A 27,156-nucleotide genomic window follows, 5' to 3' on the forward strand; every position below is an offset into this window, starting at 1 on the left:
GAAATAGCATTTGAATTAATTAAAAATGACAACATTTGATTTGTTAATGGCAATCCTTTATTGAAAAATGACAAGTTTAAACCTCAGATTAACAAGGCCTTTTTTCCTAATACATAATGTGAAATAACTTGTGAATTAATTAAAAATGATAACAATTTATTTAGAAATAACGATTCTAAACTTGTGATTCACAAGGCATTTTTTCTTGATACATAACATGAAATAACATGTCAATTAATTAAAAATGACAATAATTTATTTGGAAATGATAAATCTTGATTGGAAAATGACAAATCTAAACTTGAGATTAACAAGTTTTTTTTCCTTGAAGAGGAAATAACATTAAAAATGACATTGTTAATCCCAAGTCTAGACTTGTTATTTCACAATCAAGATTTATCATTCCTAAATAAATTGTTATCATTTTTAATTAATTCATATGTTATTTCACATTATGTATCAGGAAAAAAGCATCTTATTAATATCAAGTTTAGACTTATCATTTTTCAATCAAAATTTGTTATTTGCAGATAAATTATTGTTATGAGCTAAAGCTAAGGCAAAGGAGTTAACTTATATTGTTTTTGTATTATAACGTCTAGAAATCATTAGTGGCCTAATGGTTATTGATGTTTTTGGATGGCTGACCGTGGGGTGGTGGGATCAAAGCACCCCTCCCCTCTCCTCCCCTCAAATAATTTGCCAAGGCAGAAAAAAAAAACAAAAGGTTGCAACATAAAAGCCCCTGCTAGTAGCCACCACATTGGTAGCCAGCGTGGCTCCAGCGCTAGCTATTGGCGGCCTACGACCGGTAGGGGTCTGGCTTTTTAATAATCCTTACCTTTCTAAATTAAGAATTTACAATTTCTGGTTTTTTTTTTGGGTCATTTCCCCTTTTGGTTATTGAAGCCACTATTATAATAAATTGAAACGAAAATGAGTCTCGTTAACATGAAATAGATCACATGGCTTTGGGATTTTGATCATTTTTCTTGCGAAAGGATTCGTAAGCAAATAATAACCCAGAAAAAAGCAAGGAAGAAGCATAGTGATATACGTACGTTCTTGTTTCAGGAAAAAAAAAAAGAAGTGATCTTTTAGTTTGAGGAAGTTCAAGGGACTTCTCTTTTTTGCTTTTTGTTTTTCATCAGTTTTCCTGGTTAATTATCATCACAAAGTGGTTAACGAAAATGAAACTTCGAGATTGATACACAAGCGTGTGGAGTTTAAAATTTCCCACCACCACAAGGATAAACTCTTCTGGCGAGTTTGCATCAAAAGCTAGGGTGGCTTTTTGAAAAAAATCTTTAACATGAAATAGATTATGTGGCTTTGGGATTATTATCATTTTTCTTGCAGAAGGGTTCATCAGTAAATCTGAATGGTGACCTATCATTATCATACGTCCACTACTAAATCCTGCAGAGGGGAATCCATGAAAGCCAGGAAGCAAAGTGCTGTAAGTTCTTGCTTCTGGCATGCTATAGAGAAAACATGATCTTTTAGGTTCAAGCATCTTTTGAACAATCAATGGGGAATCAGACACCATGAAATCGAACCAATAATCTGGATGAAACAGCTTCCAATTCTTGCAGAGTTGCCTAAAGGAAAATAGGTCATCAATATCTAATTTCTTAGTGATTAGATGGAGCACAACTGAAGGAAGTTCTTTTGGAGACTCCTCTTTTTGCTTTTTCGTTTTCATCCCCTTTCCTGATTATCACAACAATGATATCTAATTGATGTTCATGAAGTGAAAATAATAATAATGGTTGTGAACTTGAAGATCAAGTTGCAAATTATCAATTTTTTTTTTCACCTTGACAATTCACAATAAACCAATGAACCAAAATCCAAATCGGACATTAAACCGGTCAAGATAGTGGGTCAAGAGTTAATGGGTCAAATCGGGATTAGACAGGATTAAACTGGTAATAATTAAAATAATATAATTTAATTACAAAATATTTATGTATATAATTTTTATTCTTATTTTTATAACCTTTTTCTCTTTTCTCTGTCTTTTTCTTGATTTCCTTACATAGCCCAATGCAATCCTCTTTTCCTTATTATTTTATAGTTCACACTTTTATCTCTTCCTTCTCTGTCTCACGTGAATGTCCATAACACAAATCACAAGGTGACCTTTTTGTTCCTCTCTCCTCTTGAACGGCTGATTACTTTTTGAAAGTTGAACATCATAACTCTCCTCTTTCTCTTCCAAACTCTGAAATTCGTTTCTCCCTCTTTATTTATCACAAGATGAACAATGACATCCATTCTACTTTGCTGTTGATCTTCCTCCTTGCCTTCCACTCTTCCTCGAGCACAGGTTTGAGATGGCACACAAGAGGCTTCCAAATGGGTCTTTCTTGTCATGATTTTTTTTGCTTCTACCACTTCTCTGAACCATGTTCATGTCTTTTCTGGCGAACGGTGAGATGGTAAGAGTAAAGAAGAAGAAGGGGAGAAGAAAACCGGTAACCCACTCAACCCACCGGTTTTGCCGGTTTTTGCCAATTTTTTCTGGTTCATTCCGGTTTGATTTATAGTCGATTCATGTTTCAAACTAAACCGGACCGAAGGCCGGTTCAGTGATTTTCTGATTGAATTGACCGGTCTGGTCTGATTTTTTTTCCATTACAATAAACATATCCACATGCATATATAGAATAGGGAAAAAGAGATCAATGAAATATCCTAAAAAATACTAAAAGACAAATTATAGCGGATGAATTTCAAAATCTAAATTAGACCCATTATACTATTTTAAAATTTTAAAGTGTTATAAAATTGTCCTTGTACTCCGAATGACTACTTTACTTTTGTATAACTAATAACATGATATGAGGGGATTGCACAGACCGGCTAGAATCAAGTATAGGATGGATGAGACCTTAAGAAAACCTGTCTCTTGTAACCCCAAACACAAGGAATTTGATAGATGATCAAGGTAGGATCTTAAAAGAACCTGCCTCTTACAACTCTAGCTATGAAGACAGACATCATAAGGTTGATCAATCCCTTGATACAATCGAGTATTTTCACGAGAATACGAGGATGCAAGCAAGGCTCACATAAAGAGAAATAAAATTCCTATTTATTAATTATTCAAATCATCTATCTAAAAAGAGTACATATTGAATTATTTATAGACTAAGACTCTTGAAAACCCTAATTGATAACCTAAGTCCTAAAAGCCCAATATACTCTTTTAGAGCCCTAAACACTAACTAAATAAAAATGCATCAAAAATAGATGCGAAAATACAACAAAATTAGGAAAATTAAAAGACTTTCTGGAATACCCTAACTTACTAGTCAAGAGAGAATGAGAGATCACATACTACCTAGCAGGATCCCTTCACTAATGAGAAGGATCTTATTTGACGCTCTACTAATTAATACAATACAAAATAAGTAAATTTTTGCCTTCAAGAAGCGATCAATACAAAATAGGAAACTATAAAATAGGAAACTAATTAAAACAAATAGAATCTTATTTAATATCATATAAGATAACTCTTAATGCTTCTTGAATCTTCTTGGACCTTCCAAATAGATCTTTATAATTGCTGTTCACGTCTATAAGCATGTATAGGCCTTTTAGACATCCATTTAGGTTTGAATATGGTTGAATCACGTTATGGAACTCTCATGGTCCATAGCACAATACATTTGGGCCCCAATTTAAAAGATTATATCTTCAATGGACTCCTCTATGCATATATAATTGTGTTTGGCCTTCAACAACATAAAAATTGGTTGCAAATGCTCCTTTTGGTCTCTTAGAACATGCTCTTATCTTTATCAAGATCCAAGTGTTCATACTTTGATGACTTATATGCCATGGTGGTTTTCGGGACGGCCTTCCCTATGTCACGTTAAGCTCCGTATGTATCCATGTCATCATCCAAGGAATGATCCATGTCTTCCTCCACATAAGTATTCTCGAGGTATAAATCAGTTGATCACTCTAGAGGACTTGTTGGCTTTTAACTGAAGGAGTACTATTTGGGTTTCATGCCCTTCATATCCAACTCCTCCTGGTATGCTATCATAACGGTTATAATTTTGCCATTGACTACTTTTGCTTTTAAAGTTCTGATAATTATTTTTATATAACGATTAACTACACAAGAGTAAGAAAATAACAAAACAAAAGTAGTTACTAGATTTTCAACAACACTTAATATATTTTTAAAATTTTTGAAACAAAAGTAATCAATACCGAAACTAGAGTCAATTATAATACTAGAGTGGTTAATAACTAAACAAGATTAGTCATCAAAGTTCTAAAAACAAATATAGTGAATAGTTAAACAAGAGTAATCAATACATAAGAAAGAGTAGTCACTAGAGTTCCAGTAACATGTCGCCGAAGCTTCGGCAGCCAGTCACTAGCGTTAGAGCTTCGGTGGCTGGAAATTGGCCAAGGATGTTAAGGTGGCAAGTTGTCAACACAAAAAAAATAGTGAAGGGCATTAGCCTTATTTCACAAGATTTAAAAATTCCAAAATAATATAAAGAATCTTATTTGACATTTCAAAATTCACCCATACTGATTGGTTATTTAGTAATTTTTAGGGTATATATATTGTATTTTTTCCTAGATAGCTTATTGAGTTTACCCTAATGAAAAGAATCACAATCATACTTACTTTTTTTTTCCCGTTGAACTGATCAATGAGTATTTTTTTTTTATCAGAATTATAACGAGGTTTTAAAGAAGAAAAATAATTACAAAATAAACCTCAAAAATTGTCATTTTCTACTCTTGAATTTATCACCACATGTTGCTTAGGTTGTTATTGGGATTTTTTAATAATTATTTTTCTTGCTTAAAATCTCATTATAATTCTCTCTTTTTTTTGTTTTTTCTACCAAGATCAATAATGTCATTCTTAGCGTGGAAGGTGAGGGCTGAAATTAAAGCCGTTTCGCCCAGAAAGTTCATAAAACAAAGTGAAAAAGGAGACTGTTAATTGGTTCTTGCACAATGCACACTTCTCTTCATATACAGATTGCTCACTGATGGAATAATTAGCGGAAAAATCCCAAGAATATTGAACTAGATTCTAATATAGAAAAATTAAATATGGTAATAAATTACCGATTGATAATCACTTAATCACTCAATAAAATAAACTTCGGTTGAAATCTATCAAATATCGTGACAAATTAAAATTGAATAAATAAGGAAATTATTTTAAAATGAATCAATATTTAATTGAAAGATATTTGATGAAAATAAACTCCCAGTTCAAAAGAGATACATAAAGAAACAGTTATGACTTGCTATGATGCTATCAATGAATCATATACATGACTTTTAATGCAGAAGAGCATTTCCCTAATTCAGGAATTTGTTAAAACTTTCGGTTTGAATTTAGATATCAGTTGGATTCAGTTAAATTTTTTAAAAATAATTTTAATCCTCTCTCTCTCTCTTAAATTATCCACATAGCCATATCATAATCTTTTTGAATTTAATTATGAGTTAATTATAATTTCATTAAACATTTAATTTACAATATATTGCTTCAACTTATTGCACACGTGTTTTTTATTTACACGTTTGAATGCTGAAATCCCCTAATCATGGTTTTGTATCCAAACACGAGTGCTTGAATAACTATAAATATATATATATATATATATATTGATGAGTCAAGAAATAAACTAAAGAGGCAATAACACATGCGGACTAAAGATACAAGAAATACTGAAGAAGTAATAACATAAAAAAATAAGCTTTCATAGTTTAGACACATCATTGAGTGAACTAGTGAAGGCAAAAGGAAACTGAAGGAAGAAGGCACAAACACAAGTGCTTACATATATACATATTAATGAGACAATTATTCTATGAGATAACGATAATCCACAACATCACGTCGAGGTCGAAAATACCAATCATAATTCAACACCTGAGATGTAGTAGTAGGAACTCGATACTCAGGAATTGAGATGGTTTCAATGACCTGCTCATCCATGGAAAAGACCTCGCATTTTGGATAATAACTGCTGAGACGATAGAAACAGTTGCTTCGAAATCCCCACCTAGCTGGATTACTCAATGAATAACACTTTGGATTGCACTTAACTGAAAATAACGAACGATCTCCCAATGTTCTGAGCTTGATCCAAGTCCTTGCAGAGAAATCTATCATGTAAATTTCAAACCTTGGATATAGAAGATGGTTAACCACTAGAAGCTGATCATCATTTGAGTTAACTAACTTGAGTAACCCATAATCCCTAGGCTTGTTCATCAGATTCAGAAATCTCAATCCTTGAGGCTTTAACATGACTACTATTTCAGCATCTCTAGTAATGGCATATATAGTTTCGTCAAAAACTACCACATCATCCACGTTCAAAGGAGCCCCATTATTCCTTGAAGAATAAATAGCCGGATTTCGGATTCGAGATTGATACACAAGCATATTGAATTCATTGAATTCATGATCATTCAAGATCACAACGATAAACTCTTCTGATGATGATGATGAGTTTGCCACAATGGCTTTTTTAAAAGAACTATTTTTAACACTAAATAGATTGTCTTGCTTTGGAATTTCTATCCTTTTTCTTGCAAAAGGGTTTATGAGTAGTAAATCTGGTTTATCACCTACCATTATCATATATCCACTAGAAAATCTTGCAAAGGAGAACCCATTAAAGCAGGAAAGCGAAGTATCGAACGTTCTTGCTTCAGGTATGCTATAGAAAGAACATGATCTTTCAGCATTAGGTGTCTTTTGAACAATCAATGGGGAATCAGACGCCATGAAATCGGACCAATAATCTTTGGTCATCTTCCAATGCTTGCAGACTTGCCGAAAAGAAAATAGGTCATCAATACCTAATTTCTCGATAATTAAGTACAGCACATCTCTAGGAAGTTCTTTTGGAGACTCCTCCTTCTTTTGGTTTTCCTTTTCCATCACCTTTCCTGGTTATCAGGAGGTGGTACGAAATTAATCAATGATGGTGAAAATAATAATATCTAATTGATGTTCATGAAGTCTAAATAATAATAATGATCAAGTCATGAACTTGAAGATCAAGTTTGTAAAGAAGGTGGACATCTTGGACTCTAAGAGAAGGAGGGGAAAAAAAATAAAACAAGACATCTCACGGGTACGACTTACCAAATTATCAATTTTTTTCACTTTGACTACTCAAAATTAACATATCCACATGCATAGATAGATTATACTGAGTTCACCCTCCAAAGCAGAAATTGGAATAATTAATGACAAAAACCACAATCATACTTACTCTCCTCTGCTGGAGGAGAGATCACTAAGGAAATGGTTGGTGAAGAAGATGATGGTTGAAATCGAAGCTGTTTGGCACAGAAAGTTAACAAAGTGAAAATTGAGAGCGTTAATTTGTTGTTGCTTAATCCATGGTTCTCTTTATATGTACTAAATAGATGATTATTGGGAGAATCCCAATCAAAAAGTAGGATATTCAATCAGATTTTGATAAAGAAAAATTAAATAAGGTAATAAATTACTGATTGAAAATCATTTAGGAAAATACAACTCAGTTGAAATCTATCAAATGCTGCAAAGGTTTAATGAATCTATTGGAAAAAAAAATAGATAAACGTACAGGGAGAATGGATCTTGAAAAAAAGTTTTTACCAAATACTGAACGTACATTTAACCATGAACACAGGATTGGATCTGGAAAAACAGTGTTACCCACAGCCACTCCATCTTAATTCTTAAGCTGAACAGAACAATTGAAAGAATCGGGGGGGGGGGGGGAACTTACTTTCGGTGAGAAGTAAGAAGACGAAGCAGGGAGAATGAAGGGAATGAAGGATTAAGCAACGCTGAGCAACGAACACCCTTGCAGTGAAGAAGTCGTGGAGCCGGAGACAGAAGACAACGCTGGATGCCTGAAAACGGAAGCTCAGAAGCTGAACAATGGAGGTGAGAAGGATTAAAATAGACACGATTAAGCTCGGAAGCTCAGAAAGCCGTCGAATTCAATTATGGGTGTTTGTATTACCCGGAATCACTTTTCACGTAAATAGTTTTTTTTATAAATCGAGGTAAACTCCTTCACATATTTATTTTATATATGATAAAAGAACTTTTAAAATAATGATTTTTTTTTAATCCAAACCCCCTTTAAAGCCTGTTTGGTTTGAGGGGAGGATAGAGGAGGGAGGGGAGGGTGGGGTAAGGAAGGGAAGGGGAGGTTTTATCCTCACTTTATTTGGTTTGATTGAGAAGGAAAAGAGGGAACCCTTGCTTAGTTCAAGAAGAAAAGTAGAGGAATAGTAATAAATAATTTATTATTTTACCCTTACATATTAGTTTATATTTTTTATTGATATATTATATAAATTAGTTTACATCTTAATTTAAATTATATAATTTAATAATAATTTAATCTTATCATGTTAATATGTGCATTAAAAAATTGTTACAATAATTTTTTATTCTAATTAATATAATAATATATTTGAAATAATTAAATTAACAAATTTTATATGTTCTAAAAAAATGAAATTTTATTCTCTTTAAATTATCCTTTTTTTCAGCTTTAAAATATATTTAATAAATAATATATATATAAAAGATTAATTTTATAATATTATAACTTTTATTTAAATAATTTTTTATTTTAATTAATTTTTTTATAATATATTTTTTAATTATAATAATTCATATTTTTTATTTTTTACTTATGATAATATATTTTTTATTTAAAATAAATATTATAATAATATATTTTATGGGTAGTAGTGGTATGTTAAAAAAGCTATAAGGGTATGATGATCCAAAATTTTAGCTTCCCTCCAAAAACCCCTAATTTGGGAGAATCTAAAATGAGAGGAGGAGACATTTTGACTTCCCTTCCTTCCAAAATTTTTAACTAAATGAGGGAGGGATTCCCCTCCCCTCCCCTCCCCTCCAACCAAACAAACCCTTAGGGCGTGTTTGGTTTGAGATGGGGTGGGGGAGGGTGGAGGAGGTTTTTATCCTTACCTTGTTTGGTTTGATTAAAAAAGAGTAGAGAAAAGGATATTTAATGATCTCATGTTTGGTTCAAGAGGGGAAAGAGAGAGATAGTAATAATCAATTTACATTTTATCCTTACATTTTAGTTTATATTTTTTTATTGATATATTATATAAATTAAATTAAATATTAATTTAAATCATATAATTTAATAAAAATTCAGTCTTATCATGTTAATATGTACATTAAAAAATTGGTACAGTATTTTTTAAAATTCTAATTAATATAATAATACATTTGAAATAATCAAATTAACAAATTTTATATGCTTTAAAAAATTGAAATTTTATTCTCTTTAGACTATGCTTTTTTTCAACTTTAAAATATAAACAATTAATTTTATAAATCATAATTTTTTATTTAAATAATTTTTTATTTTTATAATAATTTCTATTAGTTTTTATTATAATATATTTTTTAATTATAATAATTTAAATTTATATTTATATTTAAAATAAATATTATAATAATATATTTTATGGGTGGTAATAGAATACCAAAAAAATCATAAGGGTATAATGATATAAAAATTTAGCTCCCCTCCAAAAACCTCCAATTTGGAGAGAGCTAAAATGGGGGGGGGAGAGGAGGGGACATTTTGGCTTCCCTCCATTCCAAAATTTTTAACCCTTCCCCTCATTTGGTTCCCTCCCCTCATTTGGAGGGGGGGAGGGAAGTCGTTGAGGTCGCAGGAGAGTTCAGTACAGAGTGCGGGCGCAAGATAAAAAATCCGACGAAGAACGCTAGCGAGATGGTGGTCCGGATTCAAGATCCAAATGTGGCTTTGGCTTCAACTATCTCCTTGTGCACGAGAGTCGGGAAAGGAGTGAGCACAGACCTTCTCGCGGAACGACGGAAGAGACGGGCAGCTCTAAAGCCAGCGGAAGCAAAGAGTTGGAATGAGATCTGAGAGGGGCGAGAGCGGTAAGAGAGAGGCGCGGCTAGTATGAATATGAACTATTAGAAAATTTTAGGGCTGAGGAGACGAAGGGAGGACCGGATAAATTGAAAATTGCAAATTTTTTTTTATAATATATACCCCGGGACGGGACAGGGACAGGACGACCTCGTCCCGTCCCGGGGGTACATTCTGTTCTGTCTCGTAAATTTTTTTGTCCCGTCCCGTCTCGTCCCAAAGTTATCGGGATCGAGACAGACCTACCGGGACGGGACAATTTGAACACCCCTACCCACAGTGCCTTCCTCATGCGGGACGGAACTTGGGATGCAAAATGGCTCCTGACTAGTTAACCGGGACGGAACGCCTGACGAGTTTGTCCAGGTCCCGTCTTGTCTCGTCCCATGTGCAGGCCTAATGAAAACTCTCCTATTCAAAATTGTGGAATTGTTCATGAATTTATGGATGTCCTGAAAAAGTTTTGTTCAAGTCATGCTTTTTCTATTTCTTTTAATTTTGATTCAAACGCTAATTTTTCATAGTGGTTTACATTTATTTATTTATTTTGTATTTCTTTTTTGCTTCCTCATTTGGGTTTGGAGTTAATAATTTTTTAATACAAATTATGCATTTTATCAAAGCATCGTGCAGAGTAATACTGGTTAAAAAAAGAAACATGGTGTAATGGTTTGTTATTTTCGTAATACCTCTTTTACTTTTTACCCTTGAAAACAGTGTTTAAATGCTCTGCTATGCATCACAGTCTGTCTCCAGACTTGAAGGAAGAAATAAAAATACCAGGCCGCGTTTTATTTTTTTCTTTTTAAAGAAAAGTTGTCAAACGTTGCGTTTTATATAAGTGGAGGCTCAAATAGAAAGGCTTTTCGATGGGGAGATTCTGCTTGACTCACAGAGGGGAGCACAGCGAGACCAATGGTTGCGTTTGCAGGAAGTATTAAAAATAAGAAATTGAGACTTGGATTGCAGTTGAAAAAATTTATTAAAAGAGTATTTAATACTCCTCCAGTCCTTAATATAAGATCCATTTAACTAATTTGATTAGATTAAGGAAGTTAGGTAAGTTAGTTAATTATAAGAAAAGTGACACATTTTTCCCAAAATATCATAATCATCTTTCTTAATACCCCTCTCTCTCTCTTCTACTTGATTATGGGTGAGAGAGTATCTATAAGGGTAATTTAGAGAAAATTGATAAATATGAGAAATGGGTATTATATTTAGGACCAAAACTAACCCAAGAATTGGGTCCTATATTAAGGACCGGAGGAGTATAACAGATTACTTGTTATATAGGATTAGCCAAACCCATGTAATTGAAAAAAATCATTAAAATATTATTTAGCATAAGTAATTGCTCATTATATGGGATTAGCCAAACCCATGCATTATCTAATACATGGGTTTGGCTAATCCCATATAATAAGCAATTACTTATGCTAAGTACTATTTTAATAATTTTTTCAATTACAATTCTAATCTCAATTCTTTATTTTCAATGCTTTGTACCAAACGGAACCAATGGGTTGTGAGGCGGAGTACGGGTGATGGAGTGAGCAAAAAGATAATAAGGAAATTAATTTAAAATTAACTAATATTAATTTAAAGATATTTGATGAAAATCAATTCCGAGTGAAAACGTGATGGACAAAGAAACATTTATGACTTGTGTTATCTATGAATTATATATGAGTTTTAATATAAAAAAACATTGCTAATTTAGGGATTTGTTAAAAGTGTGGGTTCGAATTTACATATCAGTTGGATTCAATTTGATTTTTAAAAATAATTTTAATCCTTCTCTCTCTTAAATTATCCACATGGCCATATAATAATCTTTTTGAATTTGACTGTGTTAATTATAATTCCATTAAATATTTAACTTACAATATGATTTGGCTTAAACTTTTTTTTTTTTTGACCGGATTTGGCTTAAACTTATGGCATACTTAATGTGTGCTTTTTATATTTACATGTTTGGCAGGTGAGATCTCCTAACCATGGTTTTGTATCCTAAACCATGATTTTGGTTTCTACCCAGATAACATAACAACTTTTAGGAAGTGATTAATGAACCGTATTAAACTAGACATTCTCAAATATCATACTATTAATTGGACTCGTTAGTGGCTCTATTGGGACCCAAAAAAAACATTTTCATGGTTGAGCTACCATTGAGCGGAATGGAGAATTAAATTGAGAAACGAAATGATATTTACATAATTGGAAGATTTTGAGCTTTTAATGAAAAAAATGCTAAAAAATTAAAATTAAAAATCCCATAAAAGAAAAAATTTTGAACCAAAACTCAATATTTAAATATATTTAGACCCCATCAAAACCGATATCATTTTTATATCGATCCCATAATGTTCATGTGGTTGTGAAATCACATAATGTTCCTCATCATTTCCTTGTTTCTTGTTCCTCATCCTAGATTGAACATCATGAGTTCTGCCTCTTGGACATTTTTCTTATAGTGAGACCTTAATGTATGCTTTGATATGCACCAGAGTTCTGTTCTTTTGTTTTGTGTCTTTTTTAATCATAACCCAATACAGGATATAGATTAATTATACTATTTTCAATATTTAACATGAGATCTATTTAATTAATTTGAATAGATTAAAAAATTAATTAAATTAATTATTTGTAAAAAATAACATTAGTTTCTCTAAAATGTCTTCTTAAATCATTTGCATTAATTAAAACTATTCTTTAATGCAAACTTCATTAGTATGTGCAATTTGAAAAAAAATGATAAGTATAGATAACAAAATGAATTCAGATTTTATATTTACAACAAAACTTAACTTCCAATTAGTTCTTATATTATAGATCAAAGATGATAATAAATACTACATCCGGTCCTAATTATAAGATTTTTTTTGTAAACTACAAATGAGATCTTATAATTAGGACTAGAGATTGAAAGGTCTTACTTCACTTAATAATATCTATAGTTTTAATAATACCATGAGGAACATAAACAATTTGGAATTCCCCAAATAGGCAAATACACAGCTTGAATGCTTCTGTATTCTGATTATAGCCATTTCACTTCACCAACAGGAGATCCTATAACATCCCTAGCAGCGGCAGTATTTCTAGAAGTCCTTATTGCCAGTTTGTGAAGAACTAAGCTACCACCTCCTGTCTTTAATACTACCTCCTGTCCTAATTATAAGACCCAATTGACTAATTTGAGGAGATTAAGAAAAGAAGTTAAGTTAGTTATTTGTAATAGATAGATAGTGTTTTCCTAAAATATCCTTGCTAATCAACTATATTGGCTAGGACTACAATTATTAAAGGGACTATCTTGGAAAAAAAAAAAACATAAATATGAAAGACAAAGTGGATTGGAGTTTTATAATTAAGACCAAAATAAAAGTCAAATAGAGTCTTATATTAAGGACCGGAGGTAGTATAAGATTTTGTTTGACTTTTGTTTTAATCCTAAATATAAAATCTCAATCCACTGTCTCTTATATTTATTTTTTCGCAAGATAGTCTTTCTAACAATGATAGTTCTAGTCAATATACTTGATTAGTAATGATATTTTAAAAAAAACACCATCTATTTATTATAAATAACTAAATTTCTTTCTTTAATCTTATCAAATTAGTCAACTAACTCTTATAATTAGAACCGGAGATAGTACACTGCAAGAAAAGATGTTTCGTGCATTCAATAGAATAGTCACCACCATATATAAAATAGTCCCTCCGTTTATGACACCTCGAACATTAATTCTTATACAAGACCCATTGCAAACCTTGATAAAACATTTATAACTCATTTTAAAAAATGTCCATCTCTTCACTCAGTCTCAGTCACAGATAGAAATTAGCATCTAAAAGGTCACAGTTCATTTTGAGATGCAAAGAATTATTACAACACAAATCAACGTCAGGGCTTGCAGAACCATTGCATCATGCCTGGTGAAGAACATAGAAGAGTTTTATTTATTTATTTTGGCGGGGGGAAACCGCAAGAGATGTGATATTATCTTAGTTAAGACGAAGATAAGGCATCATCAAATTTGTGACATAAAACAACTAGAAATTAAGCAAGAACACTTGGAAATACGAAGTGTTCAGGTGAAAAAGGAAAAACAAAGAAATACGAAGGGTAAGTATTCCTACAACATGATATTGTACGTGGCAAAGCCTCCATCATAAAGCTATTTATTAAGGTCCAAACAACTAGGCTTGCAATTAATTTAGGAACATATAATATTAAAAAAAAATACAGTACAAGCGTTTATTCGTCATATCTTACATGTGCAAGTTACGAAGAGCTGAACAATTAATTTTCTACCGGCAACGGTCAACCCAGAAGCCAATGAAGTGATACATTCTGCTTCAAGCATAAGGCCCACTTCGATCTCCCTTTAGCATCAAAGCTAACCTCTTTTGGTTGCAGCAAACTTGAATTGAAGCATAATCTAAAGGTGCATCATCCGCCATCATATGACCCAATATAAAAAGCAAAGATCAAAATCCCAGTGATTCAAATGGGGTAAAACCCAAATGCAGTCAGAACATAGCAAGTTCGAAAAAGAAAAGCGACCCAAGCTCAGATTTTGTGAGATTTCAAACCAATGAAGATAAAAAAGGATGATAACTATATATATGAGAACTGAAGCTAGATGTACTATGCCTCTAGAGCCTTCTAATTTTAAAAAAGTGACCCCAACCCAACATACTCTACAGGCAAAGCACCAGGCCTCTTCTCCGTCGAAGTTATGAACTCTGGTGGAAGATGAAGCTCCATCGGCTCAAGAAGGATGAGGTAGGAAGGTAGAAAGTTCAATTGTAGAGGAGGGATTTGAGAGGGGCAAGATGGTCTTTTTACTTCTCCCAGGAGAAATGGTCCATTCCATTGAGCAGAGGGAAGGCAGATTCCTACAACTGCAAGGAAGTTCGATGGAAATCTGGGAAACATATACCTAAATTACTCCATTTTTTCCTCTCCCATTCTCCTTTATCTCCGTGCATACCAAACGCAGACTAAGGAAAACCAAATGGCCAAATCATAGTCAAAATGCTTGATATAAAAAAACTTAATTACTAATATAAGTAAACAGCCCTCACATACATAATACCGTGGTGGTAAAAGAACAAAAAAATATTAGTGTTTATAATAAGAACACTGATGTAGTACCGATAGAATTAAAGGCACGGGAAAAAAAGAAATAGTAAAAATTTTATTCCCCATGCCCCCTAGAAAGTTACGACTAAACACATGCAGAGAACAATAAAGTAAATGGTAATAAAGACATAATTAAACAGATGGTTTTATTTGTAATTTACAAATGATTACCTGCCACCATCGACCATATCACTCCAGATTCTCTTTTCCCTTTCTTAATCATTCGCCATTAGGAAGAGTAATGATCTTTACCTTGCTTGACAACCAAAATCAGCTTGTAGAACAAAGAGCAAATGCCTGGCAAGTGGCACATCCAAATGCAATGGAGAAGTAGAAAATTCCCCAGTCATCCAGCATAAATTCCTCTTGACGCTCCCATTATCAAATGGCCATACTAATTTAGCTTCTAGATCAACTACAAAGCTATAGATTTAGCACACAGCCCCAAAAATGTCCAGAAGCAACCCACAATTGACAATAAAATTTTGTTGCATGCACCTTCATAAAGGGCTAACAACCCAGCCAGTGATAGGATTTTGCCTACGAACTCTAAACTTCCTGTGCCCACCACTTTGCAACCGTTCAAGAACTGCATAAGTAATTGAATCTGGGGTCAATCCTTGCTGCTTAAGTTTTGCATAAAGTTCCACAGCCTCGGCAGTTCTCCCACCCCTTTCAAGACAGTCAAGTAAGATATTATACGTGACAATATTAGGAGAGCATCCTTTAGCAAGCATTTCATCAAACAATCTACTAGCCATCTCAACTTTATCTGTCTTGCCAAAGCATTCAATAAGTGTGCTATAAGTGACAACATCCGGATTTAATCCTTTCTCTTGCATCTCTATAAACCTCATGTGAGCTTCATCAAGATCCCCATTTTTACCAAGGCAATTAATCAAGCAGTTATAAGAGATAACATCAGGTTTACAAGTGCTAGTCTCCAGTTCCTCAAAAATTTTAATAGCATCATCAATTCTTCCAGCCCTTCCAAAGCTGGCAATCAGGATATTGTAGGTAAATATATCAGGCAGAGGTCCATCTTGTTTCATCTTTTCAAAAAGATCATGAATGTGTGATATTTGTTTCAATTTTCCAAGAGCTGTGAATACCGTGTTATACATTATTGTATCAGTACTGATGCCCTTTTCATGAATTTTATTTAGAAGCTCTATAGCCTCCATTGTTTTACCAGAGCAGCATAGACTCTCCAACATGGCCATACAAGCATTCTTGTCACCCTCATTAAAAAAGCTCCACATGTTGCAAAATATCCTGTGAGCCTCACTTAAATGGCCCAATTCGCATAGAGTCTTTACAAGATATGCATATATTTTCCTATTCAGATATTTCTTCGATAACTTCAAAACAGTGTCAAGTTTACTTAGTTGCCCTTCAGCAATTAGAACATTCAAAAGCACACTGTATGTGAATTCATTGGGCTGACAATCATTCTCCATCATTTTTGAGAAGAGTTGGATGGCCCTGTCAACCATCCGGCCCTTAGCAAGTGCCTGAATCATAGTGTTATAAGCAATCAAATGAAGAGTGCAACCCTTATTCAACATTTCCTGAAAAAGGGCTATTGACTCATTAGTTTTACCAATTTTGCCGGTCATTCTGATCATAATGGTGTATGTGAACATATCAGGCTCACAATGCTTCCGTTTCATGTCTTCAAATATCTTGTATGCTTGGTTCACCTGCCAAAGAATCACATATCAAAGAATCAGGATTAATGTAATATGTATTTTGAAAATAACTTCAAGATCCGTAGAACTGAATTACTTGTCCATCAATTCAATGCGGCAAATCTTTGACAACCCTAAAACTGTTGAGATGACATACCCATTTAATTTTCAAACAAGTAATTCAAACCATTGAGCAAATAATTCAAATTTCCATGACAAAACTACACAGATGAGAGCATGGTATAATGTACAATCTGAATTCTGGCTACGAACAGATAATGCTAAATTCAAACCTTCTCATCCTTGACCAAAGCATCCAAAAGCATGTTATATGCAAAAATGTCCAACTTATAACCACGCCGTTGCATGTCCATATATACATCTAAAGCCTTGCCTGAATCATAGGACCTCAAGTATGCCTGAAGCAAACATTTGTAAGTGTAGGCATTCAGTCTTAAATCCCATTTCTTCACCAATCCAAGACACCTCTCTAAGTCCTCACCAGTTCCAAAGAACCCAATCAAGATATTGATGGTAGAGATGGAGCCACGTACTCCATGTTGAAGCATATCATCAATGATTGAACGGGCCTGATCAAAACGGTGAGGTGAGGTTGACTTTGAGAGGATGAGGAAGAGACGGTTGTAGGTGAAGGACTCATGACGGAAATTTGGGTAAAGGGAAGAGCAAAACTGGAAAAACCTCAAGGCAAGTGAAGGGGTTTTCAATGCTTTGAGAATTTCAGATGCTTCCAAGGGGGTGAGAGTTATAGAGAGTGAGTGTAGGTAATCAGAGAGATCTGAAAAAGGGTCATCAAAAGATAGAGTTGTGGATGTGGATTGTGGGAGCTGACGAAGGAGAATTTTTGTTGCTTTACAAATTAGGTCATAACGAGGAAGTAGATACCCTCTATTGTCAACTGAAAGTGGTGGCGGCCCAGTAACCTCAGCGGCAAGAGACCGACCTGTTGAAGAGGTGGAGGTGATCTTTGCTGTGTACCTAGTGGCAAAGTGGCGGAGTCTGAGTCGTATCACTTGATGGAGATGAACACGTGGTATATAGTGTTGATGAAGCAAAATCGATGTATATCTAGCTAAAAGCTTATTCATTATTCTTCATGTCAATAACCTGATAAAATAAGGAAAAAAGGTAATAAATCAATAAATCAATAATGAAAAGGAGAAATATATTTATTAAATAAACATATTAAAAATTAATTATTCTTATAAACACGTGTAGTCCTCAGTTGTCACTAATATATAATCTTTCAATAGCGCAATGTCCCATATCACCGTGGACATTTCAGATTGCCAGGAGGAATCAATGGGTTGGGACATTGCATTAACTTCGTCAGCTAATACAAAAATATACTCATGTACCACAAGATGAAACCTGAGAATTCCATTAACCAATTACTTCTTTATGTCTGGTAGAGCTTACATATATTGGAAGAAATTAACCCAGAGGAATGGATCCAGAAATAGTACATTTAAAGATCTCTTGTTCTTGTCATTTGAGATGAGCTTCAAGCTAATGGTTTTTATAATTTTGCACCAGCTTATAAGTTGAAAATTTTGATAAACTTGAATATACACTAAATAACAAATTAAGCACAAAGGGTAAGTCCACGACTTCATTCCATAGCAATTGCTATTAGCAGACATCTGACTATAAAGACTTAAAAGGACCTGTTTGGTCGGGCAAAGGGTAAGTCCACGACTTCATTCCGAGCAATTGCTATCAGCAGACATCTGACTAGAAAGACATGAAGAACCTGTTTGGTTGGGCAAAATTTTAGAGCATGAAATGGAAACCAGCCTCCTTTTCTGGGCTCACATGTTTGGTAACAAGAAAAGGAGAGAACAGTACAGCATCCAAGGAATAATGCTTCCTTCAAAACAGGGAGCGAAGTTTTATGCCAGGTGTGGGGAGGAAGTGACGGAGGTGAATTTACGGGACCATCGATGAAGAACCAAAACAGGTTGATAAAGTCGTATTGGCACCGGATTTACACAGAAGTGAAACAGAATGAAAATTTGCTTGCATACATTTAGCCTCGTCATATTCAGATGTATTGATAAAGAGAAGTTCATTATTCTCAGCATTTTCATACATTGAAAAATTATTTGGAGAGAAGCATGATATATTTGCAGTTTTTGCACAACCTAACATCAGCAAATAGTCCACACTAACTATCTTTGCTCCTCACAAATGTAATGCAGCCAAAGAGAACAACTATAATTATTTGCAAAGAAGCATAATAGATATAGGCATGGAATCCAAAGCTTGAAGGAAAAATTTTCACCCTCCAATGCAGTCAAACACCATTTTCTATCACCCCCATCACTGCCGTAACCTTCAGTGCCAATTCCCTCTTCTCTGTCAATTCTCAGTTGATGCTGACATTGTTGCACCGAACTCCCTAATCCTTGACTTTCTCACCTCATTCTTGCCCAAATACCCTTCGCCCAACCAAACAAGTTGTTTAAGTCTTTATAATCAAATGTCTGCTCATAGCAATTTATGTAGAATAAAGTTGAAGTCGTGGACTTACCCTCTGTGCTTAGTTTGTTACTTAGTGTATATCCAAGTTTATCAAAATTTTCAACTTCTTATAAGCTGGTGCAAAATTATATAAAACTATTAGCTTCAAGCTCATCTCAAATGACAAGAACAAGAGATCCTTAACTGTACTGTTTCTGGATCCATTCCCATGGTTTCATTTTTTCCAATATATGTAAGCCCCACCCGATGCATATAGAGTTTGACAACCATTACACTTTGCCTTAATTACCCCATCAACATCAACACTACTAAAATACTTCCAAACATCAGAGGCCAAAGTTCTTGGCTTCTTAGGCTTTGATTCTTCAGTCTCCTGAAGAGAAGGTGACTTACGTTTAGCATTTACAACTAATGATCCATTAGTCCATTGAGTTTTTTCTCTTTGTTGTTGCAAGGAAGATATGATGCTGACAACAATCACAAAAAGTTACAAGTTCAGGTCCTCTTAATGTATAAAAAATAAATAAATAAATTCTCTTCAAAAATAAAATTCTAACTTTAAATTACAGACCAATACACACCCATAGAATTCTGATTTCATTGTATAAAAAAATAAATTCACTTCACAATAGTTCCTCGGGCTTCAATTTAATCCACCAAGTAAGCAGGAATGATTTTTTATACAACTTAAGCTGTTTCTTTTGCCTCAATTCATACATTAGGCTGGTCTGAGTCTTGGTAAGTTTAATTTTTAATCTGGAAAATCATAACAAGGTTTTGATGATTCAGGAGTAGCAAGGATCCATTAACCTTTCAGTCATTCAAACCATAATATCTGAAGATAGGTTAGTGATTCATCCATTGGACTCACATCCAAAATGATGGAAAGCAAAAAAACAAAAATGAGGACAATGCCAGTTAAGTCTAGCCAGAAAACACGCATGACTTAAAATTCATTGATTGGACGCTTTACAAATTACAATCAATGGCAGGCTAGTGGGAAAAAATCGGTGGAAAATTAAATGCAGAAGAGCCAACCATATCTACTATGCCCATATACAGTTTCAGCAAATCCAATAGCCCATATACAGTTTCAGCGAATCCAAAGTGACTACAGCCAAAAAAGTTGACAAAGACATAGATAAAGAAAATAGCAAAAGAAGAGAAAGGAAGATATACCAGGAAGAGATCGAGGAGGAGGATGTGGTCGCGGTCGCTCGAGTGCTGGACACTGGTCGACGCCAGCAAGGGGAGAAGGGGAGAGGCCGAGATAGAGAAGAAGAAGCACGGCTTCGCGCTGTGGTTGCTGCTCGGCTCGCTGGTGAAGGCGCCGCGCCGCTGCTGCTCCAGCGCTTTCGGCTGTCGTAAACTCGTTGAAGCAGAGCAAAAAATGACACCGTCGTTGATTGGTGTTTTGATGAATAAAAAATCATAATTTTAAAAATATTTTTATAAGATACGAAGTAAATATATAAAAAAATTTATCTCAATTTATTAAAAATATATTCTTAAAAAATACTTATCATGGTTGTCAATTACCTTCTAAATTTGATTATTGTATCTAGAACTAAAAAAACAAGTCAAACCCGTTAGGTTAGTCTATTTATGCCTGAAAATTATGAGGATTGGTTTTAAAATTTTTTCCCTTCAAATAAAAAATGAGTTTAAAAGGATTGGCCCCATATGACAGAGGGCTTGAATCCGACAGCCCTAAAACAATTTTTAAAAAAATAAAAAATATCAAATGGTTTAAACAGGCCAACCTCTTTAGGTTTTTTTATAATTTTTTTTTTTTTAAAATTTTTTTATATAATTATAATATTATTAATTTTTTCCATTATTAATGATATTTTAAATATTTAAGTTACTATTATTATTTTAAAATTAAATTTCATATAATGATTTGATTTATTTGGTTTTAGACAATTATTTTTCTAATTAAATTTTAAACAAAAGCTAATTTGGACTTTAATAATGATTTGATTTATATTATACGTATTGATATTTTAAAACTATATATATTTGATAAGAGAGTATTTTTAAATAACTTGTGATTTTATATTTTGAATTAAAAATTTATGAGTTTTAATAACAATGCTTTTTAAACTAAAGTAAAATAACAGTTAGATTGTAAAATTTAAAAGTGAAATTTCTATAAAGAAGACAAACTTGATATTTTTGCTACGAAAGAAGAACAACTGATTATAGTAATGATGAAGTTTGAAAAAATTAATAATAGTATTTGCTTATTGCACATCTGCACTATTGATGAAACTTTTGAATGTAAGTTTTTTGCTTATGGGTATTTTAGATGTTCTTAGATATTTAGATATCAAGATATTTTGTATTTGTAACTTAATTTTACTTATAGTTATGTCTTTTATTAATAATTTCATTGGTTTGTTTTTATTTTTTGATAAAAAAATATGAGAAATATGAAAAATAATATATGTTTTTCTTAAATGGGCTGAAAGCCCACCGACTAGCCTTGAGCCCGTTAGCTTAAGGGCCGGATCTAGTAAATTGGGATTTTTTAAAATTTTAACTTTAGAGGGGAGACCCTTTTAAACCCACTAACTTTGCAGAATCAGTTCTGTAGAGTCGGGTCAGCCTACATTCCCATCTCTAATTGTACCTTACTTTTTTTCTTTTGGACTTACATAAGGTATCCACTGCCGGTAGTAGTGACTAATCCCTTCGCCACGGGTACCTCCACTTAAGAGCAAACAGCTGGTCATGGAAGTATTTTCATACCCAAGGGTGAGATTCGAACCCCCATCACTTGGTTAAGGGACCAAGTGAAGTTACCACTAGGTCACTACCATGTGGTTATTGTACCTTACTTTTTGTAGCAAGGGTCCTGCTACTATGAAAGTAGCGAAATGCACCTCAACTGAGGGGGGAAAAAATAGCGAAATGCTCCCAAGGTTATCTTACAAATGTACATAAATTTTTAGATAAAATGCGTTAAACATCGTATTTTTTTTTCCACAAGTACATAAATAGCAATAACCATGCAAATTGTTATAAAATTAAAGAAATAGTAGAGAAGAAGAGAATATAATTAGACAGAATAAAAAATAAGAGTATTTCTCATTTTATTCATTGTATTAAATACATGATACATACCCTTTATTTATAGGCATACTTTTACAACTTTAACAAAATCCACAAAGTATATAATAATAAGAGATAACTGTAAAATATAGAGATAATAGGAGATATTGGAGATATAAGATATAAAAGATAATAAAAGATATATAGATGTCTACAAAAATATTATTTTATTTATAACACTTCTTATGGGACATTCATTATATATGAACGTGCCTAAATGAAAAAGTTTCAACTAAAAAAACCCTATGGGACAAAAATCTAGTAGAAAAAAAAAATAATACACCATTCATTGATACACTAAGTAATCTTATTAGAAAAATCTAGTAGGATAAAACTATAGATAAGGGGGGAAAAAAGTACAACGTGTATCAATTTCTTCTTTTGACAACACAAGTTGATATCTTAGGGCTTGAAAAAGCTAATATAATGAACAAACAATCCACATATTACGGTGATGTTATAAATATGATGCTATGTGGATGTTCATAACTCCTTAGTCCCTTGGGATTCCTTCTCATAGGTAGTAGCATTATACCTTATAACTCTCAAATTAAAGGGTTTCTAGTATTTATTTCCTATAACCTTCAACTGTACAATTATGTTGCTTAATTCCCTTCTTTATATATTTGCAACTCTTTAGGTTAGTCTTCAATATTTGGGTCCTATAAACAAGGGATGATGTACACACATTTAAGACAATAAAGTGAATGAGAACTCCTTCTTAATTTCTCCTCCGATTTCCTCTTATTTTTCTCCATCTCCCTTATCTCAATGTTTGTACTTTTTTCATTTTTCATAACACGTTATCAGCACGAGTTTGTTCTAAAGATTTGAGGTATAAGTCTTTTGTAAATTAATATATTCTATAGTATATGATGATACTTTCTACTAACTTCTATATTACTCAATTATTCTTTTTATCCTATTATCATATGCAATTTTAATTTTCTACACATTTGTTATATATTATGTTGCTCTTTTATGTTAGTTATTAATTTATTCTTTCTATACATTTAAATTCTATTATCTCCCAATTATGATATTGTGTTATTTGCTTTATTTATTTTTCAATACTTCTTGTTTGTTTATTTAAATATATCTGTTTAGTTTATATTATGTCATTTTATATCTATCATAGTATTATATATATAATTATATAATATGATTTATATTTAGGTTTATTTGTTATTTATATTTGATTATGAATTTAAATTTATTTAATTTATTTCATTACAGTATTTTTTTAATTTCATTTTATTGAATGACTAGAAGTCATAATACTCTTGATTTTGTAATTAAATGACCCAAAAGTTATATCACTTTTGTAATGGTTCTTTTGCAAGAGAACACTATGAATATAAATGACATGACAAGAAAAGTCTATGGCACCTAGATGATTTAATAGTGACAAATATCAAAGCCCTAAAGGCTAATGGTTTAAACACCAAATGGAACAAAAGTGTTTTATTTGAAAGACTTTTACTATAGTTTTGAAGACTAATATTTGAAGAAATTGATTATGTGTTATTGAAAGCAAAGAACATGTCTATAAGAGTGATAAAGAACATGACCATACTATATTGATGGAATTAATAATTTAAGGGCAATGATTTTTGGTCTTGGCTATTGAACCATAATTTAGGAGATAGTGATACCTCTATAATAAAAAACAATTACAAGCAAATATTATAATATGACCAGAAGTCATATGGACAAATATATGTACCAACCATTGAAAGTAAATGTTAAAATTGGTTATGAAACCAAAATATCAAGAGATATTATGAAAAATATTAAACGTAGTTATGATGCTCAAGGTAATATCTTGTAAAGAAATATGCTCAAATTAGTCAAAGTTGAAAAATATAACTATTAGCCTAGAAGACTATATCTAGAAGGTTATATGATATTACAATTTCTTGTGATTGATTGGTAGAAATATATAATTATAAGTATTTGATATTAATATATTGATAAATATTCCAGAGTGGTATGAAACAAAATATACCAAAAAGTAGTTATTGGTCACTTTGAAATATTAATTTATTGTACCAATTTATTTGCATATTTATGAATACGAATTGTGAATATAATTTATTTTCATATCAATAGAATAGCCTAAAAGATAGTCATATTATAATATTAATATTTTATTGTGCCATTTGTTGGCAAATTAAAGAGATGATATATTATTCATATTTTGTTTATTTATATGCTATTTGTATTATCTTAGTTTGCATGATTTATTGTGGTTTATTGACAATAAATTTTATCATAAGCATTTGAAGTTGTTTTGAGTTTAACAAAATAAGAAATTAGTTGAGAAAGAAAACTTAAGTATTCATACAATATGTAAGTAATTTTCTAAAAGGCATATTTTGAGTATTACAAATTAAATAAATAATACTACCTCCGTTCCTTATTATAAGAGTTTATTTAACTTTTGATTTGGTTTTAAATATAAGACCTCAATTCACTTTGTCTTTCATATTTATTTATTTTTTTAAAATAGTCCTTGTAGTAATTACATATGTTAAAGGTTTTATCAAATAGTAATTCTAGCTAATATACATTATTAGTAAAGGTATTTTAGGAAATTCAACACATATTTATAATAAATAACTAACTTAACTAATTTTCTTAATCCCTTCAAATTAGTCAATTAAATCTTATATTAAGGACTGAAGGTAGTATATATTAATGTTAAGAAGTTTTGAACAATACGTTTAATTTTATACTTTATTCTCAAAAAGTTTATTTTGAAAGATCTTCTATATTTTTTTTCCTTTTTAATTACATGAGTTTGCTTGTGAGAATAAATTAAGTACGTGCAAATGATAATTATAGTTTTAAAATTTTTTTATGATATTTGGATTAATTCAAATATTATTTAATTCTTTAAGTTTATACATTTTGAAATAGTATAAAAGAAAATTGGATATCTACAATTAAATTAGTTTTTGTTGTGACATTTGAGGGGGAAAAATCATATATGTCATATTTGAATTGAGAGAATGAGACATTATTTTATTTTATGAGAAAATTCATTATAAATAGTTGGTGTTAATTTTGATTGGTTGGGAAAAATCATTTTTACAATGTATGTAAACTCTATATATGTTGCAAGTTTAATCTATAATATTCATAACTATTCATTATTATGTATTGTGATATTATTAAGATGAATTTGCCTTCATATTTCTCTCAAATTACATGGTTCCTAAAGAACTATATGTAACAATATTAATACAGTTCTTGAAGAACTAATATACATTTTTCTTTTATGCGCGAATAAAAAATTGATGGTGAAAAATGTGACATATTGATTTATATCACAACTTCGATTCTCCAAAGGTCTAAAAGTAATAGCCCCATTGGATTAAAATCCATAATTATATATGAATTAGAAAGGGTTTGGGCTTCCAAGTGAGAGATAAGTTATTGGCCTATTATGTACTAGTCACTATTTTTAAAAATATATGAATAAGAAAAATCATGTTTATATAATTCACATTGAAAGGAAAAGTGTTGAAATACAAGTGCGAGCTTATGTTGGAAAGAGCTTTATGCATATAAGAATCATATTACAGTAAACCAGAAATTTACTGACCCAATTAGATAGTAAACTAAAAGCTTACTAATCTAGTTATATTTATTATTGGCATGACTTATTTGATTATCTTGGATCATATATATGATGCAACAAATTAGTAAAAATTATATGTTGATATCCATTGAAGAATTGGAAGATTCTTTATGAATAGCCAACATATTATATAATTCAACAATTAATATTATGTTGTTTGTTCTCAAACAAAATTGATTATAAGAATATCATTAGTTATGATTTGGAATATATCTTTACATTTCTAGAAATATATCAAGCTCAGATATATGGGCCTATCCAGATAGCATGTAAATTATACTAGCATTCAGTAATTTTGATAGGTACATCTATAAAATGGTTATATGTGTTATTATTATTAGTTTGCAACCTGAAACTTGCAAGATTATTTGACTAATCATTATGTTGAGTGCACAATTTCCAAACTATGAGATCTAGAAAATTCTATTGAAAATTATTGTGAATTTATATCCCAGACTTTCAATGATCAACATGCGTTTGTTAGAAAAATAATTGAAAAGTCTACTTAACAGAATGATCTAGCAAAATTATTTATTAAAACCTCTATGAGTGGTTAGATCAATACTTTTGAGAACAAGATCTTTATTTTAGTGCTGGCATATTTGGTTTGATATATTGCAGCATTTATACACATCAAGCTAACAAAATTCTCCCAATGAAATTGGCTTTGGTCAGGAGCTAAATACTTTTCATCTTCAAAGTTTGAATGTGGAATGCTTATGTCTATTGATCTACCACAATATACATATAGATAGATATAAAATTAGGATGAATATCAGGTAAGAACCTCCTTCTTCTTGTTTGTATCTAAAAGAAACAAAAGGGACCTTTCTAAAAGAAGCAAATGAATTGAGGAGACTTACACTGCATGATTAGTTGATTGTCATTTGATGAAGTCTTCCTAATATGAGGGGAGCAATTGAGTGGCTGGAAAAGAAAGAATATGTCAATGCATTTATCATCAAATATAAATCCTCAAATATATGTAGTATGAACCAAAGTTTTATCAAAGAATGCATTCATAAGACATAACAAAATATCTTGCCGGATATTATTACTGATCTAAAGCATTAT

The 27,156-nt window shown here is 31.9% G+C and overlaps 1 protein-coding gene across 6 annotated transcripts; it reads right to left on the reverse strand.

Annotated features, from left to right (window-relative positions):
- Nucleotides 1-14,361: 14,361 nt before the first annotated feature.
- LOC114751195 (pentatricopeptide repeat-containing protein At1g51965, mitochondrial-like) lies at nucleotides 14,362-20,694 on the reverse strand. 6 transcript variants are annotated; one of them, XR_003740720.1, is made up of 5 exons: nucleotides 20,499-20,694; nucleotides 19,120-19,276; nucleotides 17,108-17,942; nucleotides 15,295-16,826; nucleotides 14,362-14,416 (listed from the first exon to the last, which is right to left on the reverse strand). XR_003740720.1 is itself a non-coding variant. In XM_028939860.1 (5 exons), exons 3-4 carry the CDS (start codon nucleotides 17,921-17,923, stop codon nucleotides 15,624-15,626), a joined length of 2,019 nt encoding a protein of 672 aa, XP_028795693.1. In that variant the 5' UTR covers nucleotides 17,924-17,942; nucleotides 19,120-19,276; nucleotides 20,499-20,694; the 3' UTR covers nucleotides 14,368-15,538; nucleotides 15,622-15,623. The 6 variants fall into 6 exon arrangements, 4 of the variants coding, with proteins under 4 accessions (XP_028795693.1, XP_028795695.1, XP_028795696.1 ...); XR_003740721.1 differs by having other exon boundaries at nucleotides 14,368-14,981; XM_028939860.1 differs by having other exon boundaries at nucleotides 14,368-15,538; nucleotides 15,622-16,826.
- Nucleotides 20,695-27,156: the final 6,462 nt, after the last annotated feature.

The sequence above is a fragment of the Neltuma alba genome, unplaced genomic scaffold (genome assembly GCF_004799145.2).
Source record: "Neltuma alba isolate B1F8T4 unplaced genomic scaffold, ASM479914v2 tig00006797_pilon, whole genome shotgun sequence".
Lineage (NCBI taxonomy): Eukaryota > Viridiplantae > Streptophyta > Magnoliopsida > Fabales > Fabaceae > Neltuma > Neltuma alba.